General features: G+C 49.1%; 2 protein-coding genes across 2 annotated transcripts; both read right to left on the bottom strand.

Annotated features, from left to right (window-relative positions):
• Window positions 1–5,188: 5,188 nt before the first annotated feature.
• Window positions 5,189–12,877, bottom strand: RBM41 (RNA binding motif protein 41). The gene is given in 8 exon segments (XM_050901697.1): window positions 5,189–5,635; window positions 6,003–6,150; window positions 6,724–6,965; window positions 6,968–7,099; window positions 8,493–8,697; window positions 10,978–11,170; window positions 11,766–11,882; window positions 12,849–12,877. Coding segments are annotated over 8 exon segments (1,203 nt in total). The 5' UTR covers window positions 12,857–12,877; the 3' UTR covers window positions 5,189–5,477.
• Window positions 12,878–14,148: 1,271 nt separating this feature from the next.
• LOC127019482 (nuclear pore glycoprotein p62-like) lies at window positions 14,149–25,437 on the bottom strand. The gene is made up of 12 exons (XM_050901522.1): window positions 25,047–25,437; window positions 23,797–24,182; window positions 22,953–23,063; window positions 22,400–22,528; window positions 20,882–20,977; window positions 19,706–19,814; window positions 19,410–19,554; window positions 18,949–18,998; window positions 18,691–18,825; window positions 17,882–17,993; window positions 16,936–17,002; window positions 14,149–14,366 (listed from the first exon to the last, which is right to left on the bottom strand). Exons 1-12 carry the CDS (start codon window positions 25,325–25,327, stop codon window positions 14,275–14,277), a joined length of 1,713 nt encoding a protein of 570 aa, XP_050757479.1. The 5' UTR covers window positions 25,328–25,437; the 3' UTR covers window positions 14,149–14,274.
• Between the last annotated feature and the right edge of the window lie 308 nt (window positions 25,438–25,745).

The raw sequence follows: 25,745 nt of genomic DNA, 5'->3' as shown, positions 1-25,745 counted from the left end.
TCGAGGTCTGCAATAGAGTTGGCTCTATCTCGCACGAAACTGAAGCCCTTGCTGGGGCCTTTGCGGCAGCAGTGAATGTTCCAACAACTAGCCCATGGAATACCCCAGTGTTTTTCATTAAAAAGAAAAATGGGAAGTGGCGTCTGCTACATGATCTGCGACGAATCAATGCAGTAATCAAAGACATGGGTTCACTGCAACCGGGTATGCTATCTCCCGCAATGATCCCCGCGAATTGGAATATTATTATCATCGATTTAAAGGATTGGTTTTTTTACCATACCCTTAGCAGCAGAAGATACATCTAGATTTGCCTTTTCAGTACCCACGGAGAACTGTGAGGAACCTATGCAAAGATATCATTGGACAGTACTGCCACAGGGAATGAAAAATTCACCCACCATTTGCCAGCAATATGTTGCCACTGCACTGACGCCAATTCGACAGCAGTACCCACAGTTAGTGTGCTCAAAACCATGTTGTTAAAACAAAAAGGGGGAACTGTTGGAGACTCCCCGCAAACACGCTTAGCAAAAGGAATGTATGTGTTGAATCATCTGTCCTTTACCCCTCATACTGAGACACCGGTGATGCTCTACCATTTTCACTCTTTAGGGGAGGTATCACAGCAAACATTACGAGATAAAAATGTACCTGTCATGGTGAAATCCCTACTAAATGGTAAATGGGAAGGTCCATTTACATTAATAACATGGGGGAGAGGGTATACTTGTGTTTTGACAGATCACGGGCCCCGCTGGGTTCCAGCTCGGTGTGTACGGCCAGCACTCACAAAGCTGCCGGTACCAGGCAAACAACAGACAACCGCAAAAGACCCTGAAGGGCCTGCCAAGACATCAGAAGACATTTTGAGTGACAGCGCAAACTGTTTTGATGGGAAATGACTTGCTTGAGACAGTAAGGAGTTGTGTATCAGGCCTCGCTAGGCCGCAGGTGTCTATATGTCTAGTCTGTAAGTGCTGCTGTGGATATATTACTGTACATTGTATATTTTGTAGAAAGTATTTGATTTATTTTAATGGTAATCAGCACATTTATCTGAATCATACTTTAGCACCATTGTGTATTCACTGTACGAGAATCAATAGTATACGTAAGATCTATTCAATCCGTTATTTTTGTTGTTATACAGACCGGTATATAAAATGGAGAGGATAACGACCTTTTTAAGTCTGATTGGGTGTATACAAGCAATATGGGTGCCCCCGCAACCAAAGACGAATGTGTGGGTCATGTTAGCGAATCTAACAGGACAAGATTTTATTTGCCTGTCTATTGTATCTCCAGGGAACCCTTTTTCAACATGTCTTGTCAGAGTCCCGGCGGATACCTGGCCCAACACTATCCAGTCCCAGCATTTGTGCTCCAGTTTCGACGCCTGTGTCGACAACTGGGACGGGTGGAGTGCTCATTTACCCCAATTACCACAGGAGCCGCAAGAACTTGGACTCCTGGGTTCAGTTAAAATGGACAGCTGTTTGTATCTTAATTATTCAGGGCGCAATCGAACGACAGCGCAAAATATCAACTCGTCTCTGTCCATATATAGAAATAATACAGCCTGGTGCAACTATACTAGCTCGAATATTTCCAAATCTAGCAACGCGCCTCTGGCGCTTCCCTCAGGGATCTTTTTTATCTGTGGCAATCGCGCATGGGGAGGGATACCATCTCATATAAAAGGAGGGCCTTGCAGTTTGGGGAGGCTCACTTTGCTAACACCAAATACATCAATAATTTTTAATCACCGGCGCTCCAAGCGATTGACCCACGCCTTCAAGGCAGAGTGCAGGGATGATGTGGAATTTTGGAACAGTGAAAAGATAATTATGGCTTCTATAGCTGCGCCAGGGGTGGCAGCCTCACAGGCCTTGGCCACACTAAGTAAGTTGGGATGTTGGCTAGCCAAGCAGACTAATGCTACTTCTCAAGCCTTGAGTAGTTTGCTTTTAGATGTTGATTCTGTAAGACATGCAACTTTGCAAAATCGTGCAGCAATTGCTTTTTTGCTTTTAGCACAGGAGCACGGGTGTAAAGACCTTGACGGTATGTGTTGTATGAATCTCTCCGATCACTCGGAATCTATTCACCGTAGCATTCAACAATTGAAAGAGGGAGTTAAAAAGCTACAAGTTGATGATGGATGGGGTTGGATAGAAAATCTTTTTAGTAACTGGGGAATTAATAATTGGCTTAAAGGTTTGATAAAGATTGGGCTAATTTTATTATGTGCTATTTGTGGCCTCCTGCTCATTATTCCGTGTTTGCTATCCTGTCTGCAAAAGGCCCTGCAGAGGATGATAAACACTGCATTTTGGGTAGAAAAACAAAAAGGGGGAATTGTGGGAATTCGCAGGGAGTGTTGCGAGCAGGCCTTGAACAATTAGACATAGCCTTGAAAGACATAGAATGAGGGAGTAAATAAGTGATAAAGCAGGTGCGCAGAAAAGAAGCTGAAGACTGAAATAACTTGGAAAACAGATATGAGACCGAAGCCAGAAGACGTGTGTCTTGCTCGACAGCACCAATCAGAAGCTTAGCCGCGGCGCGTGAACAGAAAGTATTAACTAATCGTGGAACAAGCCTGAGCGCGTGGACAGCTAATGAATCTATATAAGCACAAATTTGTAAACAATAAAGGTCTTTGGTTTTACCCGCACCAGAGTCCATGAACCATCCCTACAACCACCCATTACACATTGAGGCAGACTGTGCACACATATAAGAGCAGTTATTTTGCACCTCTGCATACTGGGAAGGTAAGGAAGAAGGAAGGAGAGGTGTATACGTTAATGCTGGATGCTTACAATAGGAAGCCAAAGGCCAGTGGCAATGCTCACAGGAGGAGAATCCAGCCCAGCAGGATAAGGGAGGGCTCATAGCTCATTACCTGAGCATGTGGTAGAGTTTGCGACGACTCATTCCTGTCCTGTTATTCGTAAAAGTTAGACAAAGGTGACCTTTTTGCTCTGCAACATCAATGCAGAAAAGCTTAGCTGTCACGCTGTGATGTGAAGCGTTGTCTATGGAAAGAAGAAATCTAGGCAGTAAGAAATAACATTATTTCACCCTTGTTCCCTCCCAAACCATCTTTGCCCTCAGGTCAGTTCCAAGGAGCAAAAGCAGTTTCCCAAACCTCCTCTCTTCCAAACATGAGGTTGTGTCTGGGAAGGGAGGTGGCACACTGGCTAAACCTCCGGGCAGCAGGGAACGTTGTTCCCAGTGGCGAGGCGGGGCGAGCGTGCCAGAGCCAGGCAGCAGAAAGCACGCGGGGACATGCCGCGATGTTGGCTGGACGCGGGCGAACAGGGACCGCTGCTGCCGGGGCTGAGGGAGTGGTGGGCGAGCTGTGCAAATCCACCCAGCAATCACTGCAGTAACTACTAATAAAATCTCCGTGATCTCCACATCCCTCAGTGCATCAGGCACGTTACGGAGAGGCTCTTTAGTAAATCTGTGTGGATTTTTTTTTAAAAACACACCACAGTTTGCACTGACGCCTCTGGCACCCTGGCCGGCCTGGGGTCGGGGCTGAAGCCCGGGCGCAGGGCACGGACTTTCTGTCAGGGCGCACCGAGCCCTGTCCGGGGACAAGGCCGGTGGGGCCCTGCTGGGGCCCCTCTCCCCACGGCGGCCGGCGCTTTCCGAGCAGCTTGGCCACGGCACTGAAGGGTCGTGCATAGATGGTGCTGCAGCTCTGCAGGCAGCGGCGGGGGCTTATCCCTGGGGACAGACAGCGGCGGTCAGTGCCGGCGGGGCGGAGGCAGATATCCCCCTCGGTGCCGGCCTGGCTGGCCATAGCGGCGCCCCGGCTCCCTCAGCCCGCCGCCTGCCGCAGGATGGCAGCCGCTGCGCGGCGCCGCCCTACGGCACGACAGCGGCGCCCACGCGGGCGGGCGGTTGAAAGCGTTAACGCCCCTCCCTCCCCCACCGGGCACGGCGAGATGGCGGCGCCCAGTACCGTACAAGAAGATGGCGGCACCCGATACTGAGCCGCAGCAGGGGCGAGCCGGCAGCACCGGGGGAACCGCGTGGGGAGGCCCCAGCCTCTCCCCTCAGGGGGTGAAGGTGCCAGAAACCAGAGGCCGGTGGCGGTCCCAGCGCTCAGGCCGGGCTGGCAGGGGTTGTGCCAGCAAACCACAGCCAGGGCAGATGGCTGGCAGCAGCCTCAACCCAAGGTACAGACCTCCAGGGGCACGTGGTCCGGACAGGCCTGGGCGACTCTCCCAGGGATCAGTTTGAAAACAGCCCCGGGGGTCTACCTCCGCCATGGCCCCGCTCTCCCCCGGGACAGGGTGGGCAGAGTGTGGTCTCTTTACAGCTCTGGGGCCCAGAACCACCCCACGGTGACACTGGCTCCTCTGGAGCTTGGACAGGGCAAAGCCAGCTGGCACCAGGGAAAGCTGGTGCTCAGCAACACCATAGCCCCTTTTCTCTTTCAATTTTTCAGTTTGCTCTGAATCAGAATCACCTCCTTGTAGATCCGGTGCAGCCTTGGCCAGATCAGTATTATCTGTGTGTTGTTGCAAGTGCATTTACCAGAAGGACAGTCGTGAGGGGAGTCATGCAGCCTGGAGGAGGAGATGGCAGCAGGGAGAAAAACAACGGCTCTTGGGAACATTCCTCTTCTCCGCATGGCTGTATTTAGGTACGCAGAGGAAGCCTGCAACCTGGCTCTGCTGGGAAAGCCTGAGTTCCCTCAGCCACCATCATCAAGAGCTTGGATGTTGCTCTCCCAGGAGCGCTGGGATACTGTGGGAAGCATCTGACATTAGCTTGCCTTGTTCACAAAAAGCACTAGAACAGGTCAGCAGATAAACCATGGTGTCTGCCACAATGGTACTCCACCAGAGCAACCATCCTCCATGCCACAGGGCTTTATGGGGATCAATAGTGAGGAGCCAAGACATATTTGCAATCATAAAGCACCTGTGTAATTAGATACCTGTGCAGCCAAAGTGTCTGGAAGAAAAGGGGCAGCCTTTTTTTCTTGTCCTAAAGCAATGTATCTGCTGCCACCAGACCCCGCACCGGTCAGGTACTCCAGCTCCCAGCACAGAGGCCAGGACTGAACTCTGCTCACACAGTCCCGCATCAGCAGAGTGCAGCACACTTGGCTCTAGAAGACATGCGCAGGACAAAGGTGAATAAACACACACTAAGGAAATACCATAATAAATACATTTATTTACATAGTTTCCTCCCTCGTTCCTTGCCACAAAGGGCTGAGAAGGCAGACACACACGTAGAACAGGAGGAAAAAGCCAGTACACCCCAAAAGTGTAAAGACAGTGCCCATCTCTCTCAAGGAAGAGCCTAGTCCCCAGCTCTCTCCCTTTCCCACTTTAACATTTATGGACCTGCATGTTAACTCCCGTAAGTCCTTCACTGTCCTGATTACAACCAAGGAGTTCCCATGGCCCATGCGAATCCACAAGGTTCCCGTTATCCATCCCTTACTTGGCAGGGGGGTTCTCTCCAGCAGAGGAGCAGGGGATGGCAGAGTCAGCCTCTGGCGAATGCCCCTTGCTTTTCCCAAATTCAATCACCAGCGGCTTCCCCTGCAGATTGTACCCGTTCACCAACAGCATGGCGTCCTGGGCTGACTGAATATCTGCAACAAGAAAGCAAAACGGGCGCAGGTTACACGGCAAGTTCTGGCACAGACACACGTGGTGTTCACACACATGTTCCTGGCTCACGGACCCTCAGCCTGCACTGCAATACAGCGTGGTGCTGGGATCCTCCAGCCAGAGTGACGTGCTGAATATAAATATGGCACGTAACAGACTGCATCCCTTCTGTTTTTATGAATCCTCTTCCAATTCAGGGAAAAGACTACGACGTGATAGGAAGAATAAGGAGTGAACTCCTCTCCTTCTCCTTGGAGAGCAGGCTTGGTGCCAGCCCAGTGCCCTGCAGGAAGATGTGGCACCTTCGTGGGTCAGGGAAGAACTGAGAGGCAGGAGGCAGTGACTCACCAGGGAAGGTGATGAAAGCCTGACCCCTCATCCGGCCGCTCAGGAGGCGGAACTGGATCGGTGGGCTGTCCTCCTTCTGGAACCGAGCAAACAAGGACACTAGGTCCTTCATCGTCACTCGAGGGTTCAGATTCTTCAAATACAGCACCTGTTCCAGAGACAAAGAGGGTCAGCCAGCCTGTGCCACACAGACACCTTTCAACCTGGTCCCAAGTCCATACACCTCAAAGGTATGAATTAGTTCAGCCCTCTGCCATCCCAGAGTCCTTCCACCCACATGCTAACGGTGGAGTTTGGAAGACAGGTGGGCGTACGGAGAAAGGCAGCTCTGGACTCAAGGCATCATCATGCTTGCCTGTGCCAAGTGCTGATAGCTCCAGTTATTTATAAAATGAAACAAGCTCCAGCTACCAGTTAAGCACAGTTTGAGTAAAATCACAGCTGTCTCAGTCAGGCCCAAACAGGCAGAGCGCATCTTGACTAGTAACCTGCCAGAGCCAGGAAGGGCTGGGGTCTGAAGTACAGCTCTTTGACAGGCCGGGCAACTTCCCCCGAGAGCCAAAGGTCCTCTTCCCTCCCAGAGCGGAGGCTGCTCTCCCTTGGCCAGGAGGATCAACGAAGCACCCTCCAGGCAACAGCAAAGAGGAGCCTTTGCATGCTGAAGCAGCTTCATGGCATGCTAGCAAGGAAGAAGAAAAAATTCTGGTTCATCTCAACGTACCTTGCTGGGCTCCCCAGGATGGTAGGATGAGAACCTGGGTATATTCTGGAGTTCTTCCTCTGAGAGACGGTTCTTGCAGATCTCCTCTTCCGGGACAAACTCTACAGGCTCTTTGATAATCACAGGCCTTGGAGGGGACTGATGGGGCCTTCTTGCAGGAAGGCTGGGACTTCTTGCCTGTTCTGCCTGCTCTTCCTGGTCTGGAAGCAATGACTCTCAGCCACAGGCCCCTGCGGGGCCAGGGAAGGGCACAAGCATGGGTCACTCTTGATAGGCTGGACTTCTTCAGGCCCCTTCTTGCTCAGCAGCTCTTGATAAACACTCTCCAGATGAACCATGGGGTCCTTTTCATCTGTTACCCTCTTCTGAGTGTCATCTAATCCACAACGGAGAAACATGGTAATGTGACTACCACCAAGAACCTGGAAAACGCACAGACTGCAGGGAGAGACACAGACAGGAGAAACTCTGTTCCGACCCAGCCTCCACGCATCTGCCAACCAGGCCCTGCAGGTTATTTAAAAGAAGAATAGCCCCAGCAGCCAGCAAGTGCTAGTGTCCCAGCTCAGGATGAACCTGCAGAGAGCAGCAGCTCCACCAGTGCTTTGTACAGAGCTCATTTCTTCCAGAGGTGTCTTCACTAGCATATCTGCAGCCACATTTCAGCATATTCTAGTGACTCCTTCAACACACCTTCCTCCTCCTGCATGCATGGCCAGGATGTGCCACACTGCCTTTCTACACCACTATGTGGAATGTAAACTTTTTGCTTCCAGGGACAACATCAGATTAAGCTCCTGGGTTTAAAGAAGGTCCATGGCATGGACTGACCAATGATATCTCCTTTATTTAATGGAACTGAGGACAGAAGTGAGAGGGGCATCTCCCAGCCTACAAGCCTCAACCTTGCTGCCTCTTGGTCTTGCTAAATGCCACAACACTGACACCAAAGGAGGGAGCAGGGGCCAGAGGACGCTGGGTCAGCTGGACATTACAGCTTGAACAGCGTCAACACTGATCAAAGTAGTGTTTTAGGAGCTGGAGTTTAGAAGTTCGTCCTCATCTTCTATTTAATACTGTTTTACATACAAAAATCAATCTGGGCTGGAGCTTCATGCCCACATGTTCTCCAGCTAAAGCAGACTGGAACAGTTTTTGCCATCTCTGGACAACACTTCACTCTCCATCCAGAAAAGTCACATTAAGCCAGAGGCTTGGGGACAACACTGCTGGGGCGAGAACTGCTGTCATCCTGTGGACACAGTACTGGGAATCAGCAACTGGGCTCCAATGCCACCTCGGCTACTGGGAGAAGCCTGTAACAAGTCACTCCTCTTCTTTCCTGCTCTGTGCCTTTGCTTCCCTCCCACCCTTGTTAAGAGTGCAGTTAAATCAGAGAAGGGACAATCTCTAGCCCCACACAGGCACCTGGTGTCACTCAGTGCAGCTCAGTGGGGGCCTCTGGGCTCTACCAAAGCATAACCGCGCCTGCTGTTCCACATACCAAGCTGGGCTCTGCAGTACATGCAGCACGTCAACGAGATCCATGCTCTCCAAACAGAGATGGACTTTATAAGCCTCTATATTAAACCCTTCAGAGAGCCCACTCTCTGTCTGCTCATGTAAGAGAGGAAAATATCTCTTCCCACACAGTGCCAAAACAGAACCATGTCTTCATGGACAGAAAGCCAGACAGAAATGTGTTGGACTCCCACACACCCCAGCTCTCCATGCTAGAGCAAAGGCAGGAACAGCCTTGAGCCACAAACCTTCGTGGTAGAGCACCCGGAGGAAGGAGTGGCGGTCTGTTCCCTGAAAGAGGGCATTTTCAATCTCCATCTCCCGCCGGCTCAGCTGCTTGCTGCCAGCAAACCTCTGGGGCAGAGCAAGTATGCGCTGACGCTCTTCCATCTTCTCCTGGATGGCATGGAGTCGGTCCTGTGTGGCCTCTGGGGCTGCTCCCAGCCCAGAGCCCTGGAAGACAGGCACAGCTTTGCTCAGATACGGCACATGCCTCCTTTTCAGAGACTCGGCCAGCAGTCAAACTTCACGTCCTCCGGCCCTGGAGTGGGTGCAACTAGGAACCATCCCCCAAAGAGCAGGTCACCAAGAGGTCCTGTTACTGCAAGGGTAGGACAGAAATACAACCACTCAAGCAAGTCTCAGTTCTTGAGAGAAGTGGAGAAACAGTCCCTTTCTCCTGACCTTTCTGTGCTGCTTTCCTTTCCCTGGCCTCACTGTTTGATGGTACCTGTGTCCCTCTGTTCCAGCAGTCCCTGCCTCTGCCAGCTATAGCCATTTTTCTAAGGCCACCTACAGTAACTGCACAAACCCCCTTTGGCATTTCTTTTGCCATGCCTATAGCATCCCTGAGCTCATGTCTCCACCAAGCTTTTGGTCTATGACCCTGGCATCACTGAGAGAACCTTATTTGCTAAAAAATGGACACCAAGCTGCTGTTTGGCACCCGAGGGTACGTTTATGCTGAGGATTAAACCCCTGACCAGCTTCACATGAGCCAGCTCCCAGAAACCACCCAGCTACTGCAGCACAGACCTTATAGCTAACTTGGCTATGAGCGAGCATTCCTGTATAAATAAGCCTCACTGCACAGGGCCAGGGCACTAAGATTCACCAGACTCATGCTGCCAAAGCAGAGACACATACCCCAACTTCTGGAGAGGCATTTCTGTTCCACCATCCACCCCTATCAGAATCCAGAGAATACACTTTTATGGGGCTGTAGGTGGATATTCTTTTCTCAGATTCAGTTCGAGAATTGCTGTGGCAGATCCTTCTGCTTCAGGCAAGAAACGAGGCTTTCTCCCTGCACTGACCACAATCTAACAAAGACTTTCCTATGGGTACCTCTCCCTTCCCACCTGACTGCATGGGCCCACATCTGCATGGCTTCCATTCACCATTTCACAGCTTCCCTGGGACACAAAAGGCTGTTTATATGGAAAAGCAATTCCGGGAAATCACTTGTAGTACTTTGTTTTCAAAAAAGCTGCAACTTAGCAGCTGAAAATAACAGAAGCCTGCACTCAGTACTTTGCCAAGAGCTCCACAGGCAATCTGAAGTCCTCTCTGTCTCAGCTGATTCCTCCTTGGTGGAATCTTTCACTTGGGGCCTCCACATACAAAGCTGCACATCGCTACCTGACTTGGGCTTTCTCTCTAAATATTATTCTCTTCTCGTGAGCTGTAGAAGATGTACCCTAACATCACTGGTTCTTTCTGCCAGAGTAGAGTTTTCCATGCTAATCTTTATTTCTAAACATCCCAGAACTGATTTCATACCAAATAAAACAGCTGGTACTGGTGACATTAATTTTCATTCTTAAATTAACACCACCCTCTCTAAACCAAGCTTTAATGCAGGCCACACCAGGGCTGGGTTTGCATTTAAACACCAAAGCAAGTAATGACTTCAGCTGAAGAGAGGCAAACCCATGATTACTGCAGACAGCTTCCTCCTGCACACAGCTATCGCTCAGGAAGAGGAGGAGAGACAGAGGGAAGCCAAGGGTCAGCCCAAGTCCTGTTTTGCACCTTCTGGTTTACCAAATTAAAGCAGGACACTCCAGTGCACCTGACACAGGACAACCCCGAAAGCCCCTTATCTCTGGAACATGAAAAAAACTGGTGAAGGTAGGGGAAGAGGAGAAACCTGCTTTGGCACTGCTCTGCTGCAAACTGCACCCAAAGAGGAGCACGTCATTGCAATCACACACTTGGCATAACAGCTCTGCACTGCTATTTTTATGTGGCTGTTTCAAGTCTCTTGAAGCATCTGCAAGCTCCTGAGGAGAACATAGAAAACCCTCCCTACAGACAGCTACCCCAAGCCAGCCATGGGATCTAGGCACATGTCAGAATACAAAAAGGAGGAGGCTGAGGCGCTCTGAAATGTTTCCTCTTTTTTCTCCTCCAGCCTTTAAATCCTTCTTACACGGGTATAAACAGGTGAAATGACTTGCTTGAGACCATCAAGGCAGAAATATAGTCAGGTCCCGCTGTGTTCCAAAAGACCAACTGTTCTCTCCACCATAGCTTTTAGCACAGACCATTCCACCAAAGAAAACAGGCCAGAAGAAATGGGGGATCATGCTGGCCTAAAGGCAAGAGATACATGGAGCGACCATTCTTTACCAGAGGACTTACAAAGGACTTGAATTCTCTAACAGGGTGCCACAGGCCATGGGGTTAGAGGGACCTGACCACGTTCACATGAGAGCAGAGCATGCCTACCTTCCCTGTTGAAGCCCGGTTCTTCCAGAGCAGGATCTCCGAGTCAGAGAGCCCCAGTTCCCGGAGGGAGGCAGTTTCTTTGTTGCTCTCCTGCAGGGCCTGGAACTGCAACAAGGTCAAAGCCCCTGCAGCCTCTTCCCCAAAAGGCTTGTAAAAAGCTGCAGGTGCAAAGCATCTCCGCTTTGACTTGCACCTGTAACCCAAAACAACAGAAGAGCAGAAACAACTTAGCACTGAGGAACTAGGGGAATAGGAAGGGGCTGGCCTCTCCCCCCAACCACACTTGGTCCTGCTGCACCTAGGCAGAGATGCCGTGTTTCCAAAACACAATTGAGCCGCGCTCTCCCAACCCTTTTCCAAGCCCATGAGATCCTGCAGGACAGGAAGCTGCCCCAACATGGGCAGGAGGCACCTCATGACACTGTAACACCAAACACCCTGCAGCTGCAAACGCAGGCCAGCCTGGTGGGGATGAGCTCTTCAGCCTAGAAACTCACCCCTGCATCTGGCCCAGGCAAATCAGTTATTTTCACCTAATGGGTGAAAATAAGTTACCGCCAGCATTTGCTCCAGGAGACAAGAAGCACTTATCTCCTGCTGAGGTGTCCGGGCAGGAGACCAGCAAAGGAGGAAGGGTTTGCGCAGCTGTTTTGGCAGACAACAGCCTGCACCAAACATCTCCCTGAGGAGGAGGCCCTGGTGTGGAGACACTGCTGCTGCCTCTAACATGGCCAGACTCTGCTCACCAGCCCCCTCGGCAGCTCCCCCAGGGCCAGATCAGGACTTACTGCTCGATGGAGACAGTGGTATCGAGCTGGTGGTGAAGGAGGCTCTTCAGCTGCCTCTCTCCTTCCGTCTCCAAGTCTTCCAGGAGGAGCTCGTCGCTGGACAAGCTGCTGTTGACCCTGGGGCACACAAGCACAGCATGGAGGTGGTCAGTAAGGCAACGAGGAAAACACTGCTCAAAATGCACCACCGCTACAGCCTTTCCACCTCCTTGACTGTTTTTTACGGGATTTAAAGCACAACAAGGAAACAAAACTACTTGACCAAAGCTCCCACTAATGTTAACTAGAAAAGCCAACAGATTTGGGACTACTTTGAGAACATTAAAAATACCCTAAGCAGCCTTTTTTTAAAAAAAAAAAAAAAAAATCACATGCAATCTTATTTTTATTGCTGGAAAGTTGTTTTGTATCAGTAGCTAAACAGACATTGCTAGTTTCAAATGAGTCAAGAAAGAAGGAAAACTGTGAAGGGTGAAGAGAAACAGTGAATTTGAGCAGCACTCTATGGAAAGCTCCCTTTTCCCTTCCTGGGGTCACCTGCTTCCCCGCAGACAGACACTGCATCCATCGTCACCCCACATTTTCGTGTGGCAGCGGGGGCCCTGCTGACCCCTCTTTTGGAGACGGTGCTCCAACACCATGGGCTTCTGCCGAGCCGTTGGGTGCCACAGAACCAGGCCATTAGCACCAGCTCGGCTCAGCCGTTCCGTGGGCTGGGAGGGGAAGCCCACTCCTGTCCCGGGAAGCTGTTTTGGGCTGACTCTGCACCGGCAAGGGGTGGGCACAGGGCCTAGTTTCAGGTGAAAGCTTTCGCTGCCACTTTTGGGACCACGGCAGCTCCAGGAGGGCTTGACACCCCGGCGAACCCCCCGAAAAGCAGTTTTCCAAGGCATCGCCGTCTCCACAGGAACGTCGTGCCCGGTGAGGCGCCGGATGAATCCCCGGGCCGTGCTGTCACCCGGAGCAAAGCCTGACACGAGCTCCACACTGGCTGCATTGCACCACGAGGAAACCTCGCCCGGAGCCAGCGGAGATGGGCCCGGGCCCGCTCCCAGCCCCGCATCCCGAGCCCGCCCCGCTCACCTCCGCATGGCCGCGGTCCTCCAGCCTTCGCCGCCGCCCGCGACTCCAACCCCCAGCAGCGCCCGCGAGCGCCGCCCGGCCGCGGCGCAGGGGCCGCTGGGAGGCGTAGTGCGGAAGGGCCGAGCGGGCGCGGCACCGCGCCATCGCCAGGGCCTGCTCCGGGGGAAAACCGCCGCCGAGCACTGGGGTTGCCTGACAGTTCCATCTTCCAGTTCACTGCAAGCCCCCAAGTTAAAATTCAGTTACTCCTAGCAGTCGTTGAGGCAGGTAAATGGCTCCGCTCCCAGATGAAAACCCATAGTGAAGTGGCTGGAGCCCTCTGCAAGGGTTCCCCACATGTCCCTCAACAACAGTCTCCTCTATAGCATCCATGAGACTCCCCTCCCTCTCCTTTAAAAACAATTAAATCTGCACACAGGGAAAAAAAGTTAACAAGCAACTCAAGTTTTAACTCACATTAAGGTCAGTAAACTACTCTTCCCTTTTTTCCAGGGGACAATATATAAGACAAGGCAGATGGGGTGCAGGCAGATGATGGTAAACGTAAAGCCCGTTACGCATCACTTGCGCCTCTTCAGCATGTTGTACAACAGAAGCATAAAGTGCAACGGAGAATTGAGTATGAGGGCAGTTCTGCTAAGTATGTGACCGTTCACTTCCCTCTATTAGTAAAGATACATTGGAATGTGCATTACAATCACACTTTATCAAAAAGCAGTGATATGACTCTGTCTCTTAAAAAGTCTTCGCAGCAGACTTGTTGACCATCGTCTTTCCCGCACCCTTGCAACCGAACAAGCTACACTACACCAAATCACCACACAAGTACCATTTTTCTACTGGCACATCTAATAATTTTTAATTGCGTAGAAATCCCGCTTACAGGTACCTGCACAAAAGCACTTTATTGCCAAAAGTACAGAAAACAAGGCCCGCTTTCAGAAGTGGAAGCATACCTAATTTAAACACAAACTCCAGCTAGCGGCATGAGGAATTGGAGTCTCTCAGACTGCTGCAGCTCCTTCTGAGGACAGCTCTTCATTAAACCACCTCTGTAAGGACCTGAATAAAAGCTTCTGAAGTCCCAACTGAACATAGTCAAGTCACATTTAAGTACTGGAGAGCTCAGCCGCGGAGTCACATACTGCTTAAATCCCTCAAGGGCAGCATTTGTGTATCTCACCAGTCTGCATGCAGTCATAAAGAACAGAGACGAAGAGCACGTACTTTCAGCACAAACTTCACGCAGTCGCTCAGACTGGAGCGGGTGAATGCCAGGTCAGACACTGCAAAGACTGGCTTTGGAACAAACAACAAATTTTATTGCAAGAAAAGAAACAAACCCAGATCATAAGCTGAGACCTAGGTCCCCAACCACCTCTGTTTTCTTGGAGATTTTAGGTTAACCCTTCAAACTTTGAGTCATTCAATCAAACGTGATCCGAAAACTGCGCTCTTGCTCCTTGCGGCGGCTCTCACAAACCTTTGTCACCTCTTCTACCTTTCTCTGCAACACGGCTGTGGGAGAAACAAGTGATTAATCTCACAATCACCCTAGAACACAACCCTGCACAGTTCAGCCTGCAGAAGGAGAAAGAAAAACATTTTGACGGTCACTCAGATTTGACAGTGCACAAAGAAGGAGGAAAACCCAACACAAAGCACTGCTAACCCTCCAAGGCAAAGAAGATTGTCTAAAAAGTATTCTGAGGCATTCGGGGACTGGCAGGCAGAAACGGAAGAGCGCTGGGACGTGTTGTTGACGCTTTTTGCCATGCCACTTTGTTGTAGTTTCAGGGCACTGCATCAGAGAGCAGAGCAAACCCCCCCTGACAGGAACGGCAAGCCGGTCTGCAGCTTGAGGAAAAGCAACTGCTGTATAAACCAGTTTCCCCTACCCACCTCCTGCTAAACTCGCTTTGAATTACGCAAATTACAGGTGAACCGCACAATCCGTTAGAAGTATATACGTATTTTCTTGCAGGATATCACACAGCCATAGCAAGCTTCTAACTGCAGACACAGAAAAGACAGTGCAATCGCACAGAACAGCTGCAGAGGACTTGCAGCCACACCACAGATCATCTGTTATTTGCAGATCACCGATTTGGAAATACGTAAGCCACTGATTGATCATCAACTTTAAATGCAGCAGGCATCGCAATATACAAAATATCTTGGCACAAGCTAAAGCAATCTCTAATTTCATTCCATGAAAGCTTATCAGAAGCTATTCAACAGGGCTACGGCTGTTCAACAGGGCTGAGCTATTCAACAGGGCTATGTCAGCCTGTGGCTTGGAGGCAGATATTCCACGTTAGGTTTTATTTTGTCCAGCACGCCAAACCCAGAATCTTCCAGTAACATAGGAAGCAACGCATTTCAGTTTGCCACTTCCCAAAAATTCGCCATGCAAAAATGATTATGGCATAAAATGGCAGCCTGCTTCACTGTCTCACAGATCTCTCTCGCTCAACTCGGAATTCAGTTGTAACTACAAAAGCAAAGACCTCCTGGTTCTCTCAGGAAGAGGCAGAAAGTCAGAACAAGGCTTTGTCCAAACACTCCTTTCACTTGTGGAAGCAGCACCACCCTGCGTCCGTGTTCAGCAAGTCCATTTAGTTGTGGCAGTGCAGGTTAACAGTAATTTGAATAAAGTGCCACAGTTGCACATAATTGCTGAACAAGTCAGACAAGTTAACAGCCACTGTGTATGAGTATGCCTAGAAAAGATCCCTGGCTGTTGTGAAACAGTCCTGGAGGTGTTCCACAGGAACCAAAACTGATAACGTTACCTACAGCGCAGATGTCCTAGTTCTGGTTTGTGGGTTGTTTTAATATTTATTTCATACAAAAAGAAGGTTAAGGAATGTGTCCTTCCCAGGCCTGCTCAATTTACTAATGGCAAGGGCTACTTGAAGGCTTACTTCAAAATTGCATCGTTTTTCCACCGTACCGTTTAAGTGCACACAGTAACAGGAATTCTTCTCCTTGCTAAGAACCCCACAGAAACAGACACACACATTAACCTTTTTTAAAAACTGCGGTTTCTTAGGCTTATTGCTTCCTTCTTGTTTGAAGGTGAACTGAAGATGAACTCTTTCTTTAGATGTGCAGTTCCCAGCAAAGAGAATGAATCGTTATGAACTGATAAGACAATTTCTTCGGTACTGAATGACAGAGTCACTCTCTGCAAAGAGACCCAAAAATGCGTCTCCTTTCTAGGAAAATTTAAAGGAAACAGGTTGCTATTTTCTCACACATTCTGTAAAGTCAGAATTCTGATGCCACAGGAGCTGCACCAGATTTCCCGATAAAGGCATGTTTGGAATGCAGAAGTTAGCATGTATGTTCTGGAAGAAAAAGCCAAATTAAATCCTGACCTGAGCCAATAATACTATTTAAACATGGATAGTAGTATGCCTGCTTTCACCTGAGAAGTACACCAGGTGCGAGCACTTTCACAGTGCTGCAGCCAGACAGTGCAATTTGGTGCTGGTGAGAGGAGCGCTGCTTTATTCTGCCATGCCCCCATGTGGCTGCTAACACCAGTTAAAATCAAAACCGCGTCGAATTCTTGAATCCCTCACAAGGAGGCACTCCCTGTGAGGAAAGTTCCTTTCTTCTGTTTGTTTTCAGTATGGCACCATGGTATACCACTTAAGGGTGAATCCAAGACAAGAAACAACAGTAACTACACTATCAAGGAGGATGGTAACATTAAACACACACACACCCCTCCTCACCAATTTTCCTATTCCAAAGGGAAACCCCACAACATTTTAGAAGTTGAAATATTTAACCTTAGTTTGACAGAACAAAGCATAAGGTTTTCAAGTCTTCTGGTTCGCACAGACACATTTCAAGCAGTGCTTTTTTGTGAAACATTAGCAGTTGCCAGGAATTACTTCTCAGCAGAGGCCTTTAATGCACATCAGGAGAATTCAAGCACAGAAGGGACTGTGTCATTGAAGGTGAGGAGGCGAAGATTCCTCAGGGATCTTCAGGAATTCATTTATGCTCAAGAAACACTTGCACACATGCTACATGCTTTCTATTTACCAAAAAGCTGCAAGACGACTCTCACCTGAGTTCTGCTCAATCCACTGCAATGAATCCATGTGCGCATTCAAAATTTTACAGATCTGCTGAAGCTGAGCAGAAAGAGAAGGTGCAAGTCATATGTTATGGTACAGAAAAACAAAGAGCACTAAAAGGCAGCCTGCTTGTCCCTGCCTTTGGAACACGATGCGACCAAATTTCTCATATGTACAGCTCCACTAACTTAGCAGCCACTTTCCCAGGCACATCTGTGCAGCAACTGTGTTGCTTTGCTTCCCTTTACCATCAAGAAAACAGACTCGTTTAGAGTATACGCCTGTGGCTTAGGCTTATTCCAATTCAGACCTAGGAACCACCACAACATTAATCACCTTAAGCTTGAGGTGGCAAAAGTAAAAGGGAATGGGAAAAAACTCACTCTGCAATACTGAAGGGAAATTTTTACTGGGAAAAAACCTTCTCAGTAAACCCACAAGGAGTATCGAGATCAATTTAATACTTATCACAAAGAGACGGTAATTCAGGTCTTGTTTTCATGAGGATACAAAAGTAGTATAAGGAAAAAACTATCAGCAGCTACGGAGGGCATTCTGAACAAAATTTAGATGTGCCACAAGAAAGATGCAAGCAGTGGAGCAGGTAGCTGGATCAACATTAAGAAATGCCTCTGAAACAAGTTGTAATCTAGGCAAAAATTAGGCAACAAGCAAATAACCAGAGTTCATACCAGAATGAGATACTTTGAAAACTATTAACAGAACTGCAGAGTAAATACGTGAGTCAGGCTGGCTTGTGCTGTGTTATAATGCAAGTTTTACCAGAAGAGAACCAACCCAAGGACTAAACAAAATACCCTTCCAAGGTTGAAACTACAAGCAGCAGAGTATCCACGAGTGGACAAATTAAGAGTTAGAACTGTTTAAATATCCTTTGTCTCCTACCAACATACAAAAAATAAAGCTGGGACTTACCGGGTCACTCGTGTCTGCTGGGCCTCCTGATGTATTCAAGTGCTCAATGATGTCCTTCAGATCTTGCGCCATATGCTTCAACTGAGCATCTATGTTTTCAGCCAGTTTATAGCTGCAAAACACATGGGAACCAAGGTCAGAATATTTAAAGTGAACTTCAGAAGACCTGCTCCCAGTCACACCAACTTCAGGCAATCAGAATTAGCTTCCACGCCTTTCAGCCAAGGCTGGCAGATACGTGGGAACAGCACCATGAGAGGCATTCTATCACACAGATGAAGTAACTCCTAACCTCTTTCTCTCTCGATAGATACATGGAGACACACAAGCAATAGTGTGGAGGGCTTTCCTGGAAGGTTTTGTCAGAACTGAAGGAACCAGCTAGTCCAGGTTCTTCAAGATTCCCATCTCCTGAACCAGACAAACACTTCTTTTAATTACCCTGCTACAATTCAACACTTAAGGCTTACAAGGATGCCCGAGCCACACACAGTGCATTCTGCTCTCATCACTTCTATCACTAAATAACCATTACATTCAGAGATTATGCCAAAATTAGTAGCCTTTTCCCAGACAGCTGATTAGACCAACATCCAAAGAGCTTTTCATGCTCATTCAAGGGCTTCCAGTTGCAACTGCCCTGTTTCTAATGCATAAAATCTAAGTTGCCATGCAGAAAACAGGATTACATATTTGAAAAAGGCCATTGATAGTTCAGTACTGTCATGCATCCCAAGTCTACTTCTTGCTGACTGATCATCACCACATTAGCCTGCTCATTACATGTTCCAAGCAGATTTTTGTCTTACGTCCTCTCCCGTTCTTCATCTGCATGCTGCAAGTAGATAGTCCCGCTCTGTTCCTTCACAGACTCCTCCAGAGGGGTCAACAAGTCTTCAAGCTCTTTCTGCTGTGACAGAATGAAGTCCAGTTCCTGATCCAGTCTGAAAAGAGAAAGTGTTAACTACTCCACTTAGAGGTGATATACATTCTAGGTCTGCCATACCACAACGCAAGAAGATGCAAAAAGAGAAACAAAATCATCTCAAGTGCTCATAGTTTCGTACCTCTTCTGATCAAGCTTCACTTTCTCTACTTCTCTGTGTAATGAAGTAATCTGGAAACAGAACATACTTAGTTATACTATGAAAACTCAAAAGTCAACTCATAAAAGAAGAGTGGGGGAACTGAGAAAGCCAGCACCGTACAAACACCTCCCAGAAACAAGAAACAGTTACATAAAGATTTACAGACCAAAAATTGAAAAATGGAGGTTTGGCTTTCAAAGCTCCACCCTAAGATAACTTGTTACCATAGTGTAAACTCACAGAACAGACTCCCAAGCTTCACTGCCTATAGACCAGAATAGACACACACAGTGAGTTTTTCAAAAGCTTCCAGATATAATTCACATTTTTTTTTTTTTTACAAGTAGGAAGTCCCTCTAGATGGCTTCCTGCATCTGTAACACTGAAGGCCTTTAAGCGTCTAAGCAAGCAAAATCAGGCTACACTGGACGTCACCCTACCTTTTCTCCATTCTCTATCAGCATCCGATCCCAGGCATTAACTTGCGTAGCTTGATGGAGAAAGTGTTTCTCTTGGTCTTCCAGTTCCAGACTCCACTTGTTTATCAAACTCTCCAGCTGGGCATAAGTCATCACTGGAGGTGCGCTGAGAAGAAGTGCGAGACAGTACAGAACACAACATCAAAAACCAAAATATAAACATGACAACACTCATTTCCCTTTCCTCCACCAGATACCAGCATTAATACTGCCTCTTGCCCCAATCGGGAAATAGTTGGTTGTAACAAAATACTCACCTGGTGGTGGTTGTTGTGGTTATGGCAGCTGTAGAAGTCACAGCTCCAATGGCACCAGTTGTAGTTAATGGCTTAAGATTCAAAGCAAAGCCAGAAGCAGAAGTAGTGCCTGAAAGAAGAGATGCAACTCAAGCAACAGAAGAGGACACATCTGCTATCTAACAAATCGAGAACAGGCCCCATATACACCTCTAAGCACAGTGCTGTATAAGCTCAAATAGGTCCCTTAAACAAAAAGCAAATCCCACGTTTGTCAAGAAGGGAACGAAGCACATCTTGACAGAAAAGCAGTGGACTGTAAACACCTGACTAGCAGTTCTAGTAAAACGAGGAATCGGCAGCCTGCACTTAACCTGGGCATTATTCAAAGAAACACAGCATTAGCCCACACACCCCTCTCAATCTCCTCACGTTTTAATATTAGGCCTAGTAACTACCAGCACACCCAGTTCCTCTCCTGCATCTTTGCAGAAGATGAGATTTCTACGTTTTCTCAAAACTAAGAGCGTCTATCAGATGGTACTGTCAGCCAGTCACACGGCACTTCTAGGCATTGAGCTCCGATTCCTCACAGTCACTCCAGAAACAAGCTTTAGAAAGACCTTGAGAGCTGAGCAGCATCCATGTTATTACACTGAAAACGGACCGGTAACTGCATCCAGAAAAGGATGTTCAGTCCTGAATCCCAACACTGTGCAGCAGCAAATTCCACTGCAACTTTTCACATGAGGGTTGCCACTTAAATACAGCATTCATCTCTGCTTTTGTTTGTGGGTTTGGTTGGTTTTTTTTTTTTTTGAAGAAAAGTTAACAAAATCCAACACTTTGAAACTCATAATATGGAAGAAACAGATTGATGGGGCAGAACTGAAACACAAAACATCTCTCCCTAACACTCCCCACAAGCCTTTGGCCTCTCCCGTCCCCCACCAGGACACCTCTCCCTCACCTCTTAGAGCAATTCTGCACCTACACAGGCAGGCTAGAGAAGGAGCAGCTAGTCTCTTTACTTTACTTGCTCCAGACTAGAACATCAAAGCCCACGGGCCTTCCTTCACCCAAAGTCCCTTTGCTGTGGACACGCTCTCAGAAGTCATAAGCAGCTGTGCATTTGGGGAGATGGAAAAGGAGGATCAGAGAAAGAAATACAGTCTTATATCAGCATCCGGTTCTTACTAGTGGCAGTGCTTGTTGCAGCAGCTGTTGTTCCAGGAACTTTTAATCCAAACCCAAGCATTCCAAGACTGGCCGTCCCAGTGGAAGGGGCACCAACTGTAAACAGAAGGCAACATTAAGAGTTTGCGCAACCCATTAAATACAGTGCCCCTACAGAAAAGCTCTACCCTGCCTGCTCACCCATCTCCATCTGGTCTTTATTTGTATTAACCAGGATCACTGTTCAGGTGAAGGATCATCCAGACACGACATGAAAAAAGGCAGGCTGAAGCTATAAAATAGCCAGAATGCTCTGCGATTCTTCCAGGAAACTTTATCAACCCAGGTGCCAAGCTATTGTGACTTCTCTGTACCTATTCTGAATTATTTAACATTTAACTGCTATCAAATGCTAAAATAAGCAAAGGGTACTGGACACTGGCAGGCAGGAAATGCAATCTCTGCACGAGCCTACTTGCTAAAGCAATACAATTGCACATGCTACAGGAAACACGCTGGCCGCATCTCCGCTGCCTGGAAACATCCCACCTATTATCATCTAAGAACAAGGTTTCAGACATCCTGATAAACAGAGAATGCCCATTAGCTTAAAAGCATTCTTGAACACCAAGATTAAGGTCAGCTTTGGAACTGGAGTAGCAATGCAAGCATCGTAGAGCTACCGAAAATACAAGTTGTTAGGCTGGTGTATGTGGCATCTACAAATTGCAGCTGACCAGTTAGAAGTAGTCAGCATGGCTTTAACATAAAACTTGTGAAGGTCCTTGGGAGCAGCTGCCTAAATTTTCAGAGGTAGGTGTGAGACAGCATTATGTATGGAACAGTTGTATTAACTCTGGTAAACAGCGACATTTACTGTAGCTAGTCTCCATAATCAAAGGAAACTGAAGCGTTAACATCTATCTCATTGCAGGTTGAGAAAGCAAGCTTAGGACTGTCTTCAAACCTGGGCTACTGCCTTACAGCCATCAGAAAACAGACACTATTTCCTGCCATAAAAATAATTTTGCAAGAGGAAACTTGCCAGTTATTACCAGAGGAACCTGCAAACATATAGCTGTGTGAACATTTGTTTTTAGCACACTGCACCTTCACTGTCACAGGCCACTGTTCTTAAAGAAGCATGAACACCTAATGCAAGAGTCAAAGGCAGACGTAACGAGACTCAAGGCACTGGGGTCTGGAGGATAGCAGCTGAAACATCACTAGAACGCTCAGTTGTGCCGATACTACCCGGACAGAGAAACAAAAAATTCACATACAACTAAAACTGCCCCGTGCTTCTTGCCCACTCTGAATCTAAAGCGTCCTTTGGTTCGAACAAAACCCTCCATGCCTCACCACTGAAGGCAGTTTGCCACAAACCACAAAGAGAGAAGGTGGCAAACAGAGAGAAGAGCTGGCCTTTTGAATTCTCCCATATCACCCCAGCATCTGCAGCTCCACTACCGACAGGCAGCACCAACCATGCTGCTCATTTATGCCCCCAACAGATAAAATCTGTACATTGTGTCTTACGTGAGAGGCCCGTGGTGGCAGAAGACGTCGGTGCTGAAGAACTCACTATAGATGCAAACAACGTAGGCCCCGTTGAACCAAGAATGGACGTTGTGGTGGTAGAGGCAGTTGTAGCGGCTGTGGATGTTACTACAAACAGAAAAAGCGTCCATCTTGTACACCCAGACCACATCAAGCTCCCGCCCATTTCAGAAGAATCATGCTGAGAATGGGACACAAATGTCCCCATCTACACCGCTTTTTTATAGATTTTAAGCTATTTTTCCTCTTATTCTACCTCAACTCTGTCTCTTTTCCAATGTACCCTTTAAACTCCCTTCCACTACGGTCCAGCAACAAGTACAGAACAGAATTTGGCCCGTCGGACGCAATAAAAAATACAGGATACCAAGTTCAATGGCTGTATGAACTGTCACGGATTACTGATGCCATTGCTAATTCACGGTAACAAACACTTCTAGCCTATTTCCAGACTCCAGGTTAGAAAACAATTCCCAGAAGGACAGCAGATTCACGAAGTCTCAAGTAATTATTTCCTAAAATCACCTCCTACCTCCAAGTTTGGTTCCAAAGGACAGAGCGGGTCCCTGGCTGGTACTAGTGGTCAGCGTTGCCGTGGGTGCACTGGTGGCCGCTGTTGAAGGCAACGACCCAAAGTTTAGACCTGGAACAAGTAGCATAAGTAAAAGGAAAAGACGAACCTTTTACTACGGAGACACTGTAGTTTCCACTGATCACAGCAATAGTCAAGTTAGAAGCAAGAAGAATACAAAAAACCATTAATATTCAATGTAACAAATACTCTGCGTTATCCAGGAAATGAACTAGAGCTAACAAGCTCGTTACGTAAAAAGACTTTCAAGAATGATTCTAACACAGATGAACATCACCCTCACTCACCCCAGAGCTGACGACCTTCCCTCCAAGGCCTGCACTGTCACCAACAAGTAAATCAAGAGCTGCAAACCGGACTTTTGCCGGACTCCGGACGAGTGGGCAGGTTCCTGCCGTCAGGGAGGTGAACACTGGTTTGGCACTGGGGGCCGGGCGCATCCTACGGCGCGCCCTCCCCACCACTCTGAGCCTTTTCCCTCCGCACCAGCAAACCCACCAAAAACATTTTAAAAGTGCTTCAAATGCAGCTGGCACTTCTACACACACTGGTAAAATTATTTCAGCCTCGCTCTCCAAACCCAAAGGCTGAACAGCAGTTGTTACTCATCACCGAAGACCCTGGACGAGCATAGCAGAAAAACCACTGATTCCAGCCACTCGCTTCATTTCACACCAGCAGAAGCAGGAGGCTGCAGAACCTCCACACCATCCCCAGCTGCCCTCCGTGCTCACAGGACTGTGACTTCCTGACTACAGCTGCCATTTCAAGCCCAGGCACTCACCTGCGGACTGTCCCCCAAGGCTGAAGGGGGTTGTCGACTGGGTTGCAGCTCCTAAGGTGGCAGCAGTGGTGGCAGCAGCTGCAGGCGCTGTTCCAAAGGTCAACCCTGTGGGCGCTGCTTGCGGAGCTGCAGTGCCGATGCTGAAGCTGGCTGTTCCGGCCTGAGTTGTGGTACCACTGGAGAAAGTAAACCCTCCAGTTGTCCCAGACTGAGCAGTGGTGGCAGCGGTGGTGGTGCCAGCAGATCCAAACACAAAGCCAGAAGGGGCTGCTGCTTGACTTGAGGGCACGCTGGTTGGTACAGAGCTACCAAATCCAAAGCCCCCTGTGATTCCAGTAGCTTGAGTTGCAGTACTGCCTCCAAAGTTTAATTTTGGTGCATTTGCCCTAGAGAAGAAAAGACAAGAAAAGAAAAGAAGCCAATCTGTTTGAGACATACATCCAGTCAAGTACTGAGTCGGCTTTCTTACAGACCGTTTGCTGACACCAGAAACCACCTTTCAAAAAGGCGTGCACCTGACCAGGTTTATGTTTCAATTTTGACAAAGACTGCATCGCAGCTCCTGTCATCTCCGATCCTCTGCTAAGTCTCTTCATACTGACTCCCCCTTAACTACCTCCACCCATCCAGGCACCAGAAGACGTTTATGGCAGTGTAAGTCAAGTTGCTTATTCTCTCAGCTCCTAAGCACCCTTTTCACTTCCTCTACATAAGACTATTTTTGTCAACTAACTTTTACTGCCAGTCCCCATTTGAGCTCCCTTCCCACTGCTCCCATCTGGCAAGCTTTGACAACAGCAGTTCCGAGGAACCACCTCAAAGCTTACAGCCTTTCCTAAGGACAAAACGCTCCCACTTGGCTGAAGAAACATTCTGAGCGCTCCAGATTCACATCAGAAAGGACGAGACGTTTTATGCTCGGACGCAAAGTTTTATCGTTTCTTCATGCAAGCATCAATACCCCAATTATTACAGACTGAAGTGTGGAACAGCTTACTCTTAATACCCATCTGAAAAAGTCAGCATCGTCACATAACAGGTCTCGCTGAACACTCTTCCGAATGCGCTAATGCCATTCTAGCAGCAATTCTAAGGCACAAGAGCAACAGGTTTGCTCCCGTGAGAATTTCTTGCAAAGCGCTTCCAAAGCAACGAGGAGGACATCATCCACTCGCACTGCCCAGTGGCCAGGGCCGCGCAGCAAAGCCAACACCCCCACCCCGGCACCGGCCGACCCCCGGGCCTCTCACCCCAGCGGGAACACGTTTGCTGCCGGAGCCGCGGTGGCCGCGGCCGGCGTCCCGAAGCTGAAGCTGGCAGGCTGCGCGGCAGTGCCCGGCCTGCTGAAGGAGAAGAGCCCGGCCGGCTGGCTGCTGGCAGGCGTCTGGGCCGCGCTCCCGAAGCTGAAGCCCCCCGAGGCGGCAGGCGTGGAGAAGGAGAAGCCGGTCGTGGCCGTTGTGGCCGTCGTCTTCGGCGCGCCCAAAGCGAAGCCGCCTCCCGCTGCACCCGACCCGAAGTTGAACTGGTTCATGGCGGCTGCAGCCTGCGGGAAGAGGGACCGCCGCCGTCAGGAGACTCAGGCCCGGGACGGGACGGGACGGGACGGCGGCGGCGGCCCAGCTCCCACAGCCCACCGCCGAGCCGGACAGCCGGGCCGCACGGCGCCGCGCCGCGCCACCGACAGCCCCGACCGCCACCAGCCACCAGGCGCCGCGCGCGCGCAGGGATGACGCACGGTACCGCCACTCTGCACCCGCCCCTCTCCCCCGCCTCCCAACCACCGGCCGGATCTTCCCGCCCTCAACAGCTATTGGCTACTCCCGCCGCCGCTCCTGGGCGGCCCGCTCGGATTGGCTCGCGAGGCCACAAGAGGCGAGGAGGGGCAGCGGCGCCCCGTTGCTGTGGTGACGGGGGACGCGCGCGGCGGCGGCGGGCGGCTGTAGGCCGTG

The sequence above is a fragment of the Gymnogyps californianus genome, chromosome 9 (genome assembly GCF_018139145.2).
Source record: "Gymnogyps californianus isolate 813 chromosome 9, ASM1813914v2, whole genome shotgun sequence".
Classification (NCBI taxonomy): domain Eukaryota; kingdom Metazoa; phylum Chordata; class Aves; order Accipitriformes; family Cathartidae; genus Gymnogyps; species Gymnogyps californianus.
The sequence above is the reverse complement of the archived record's forward strand: the minus strand, read 5'-3'. Positions and strand labels throughout refer to the sequence as shown.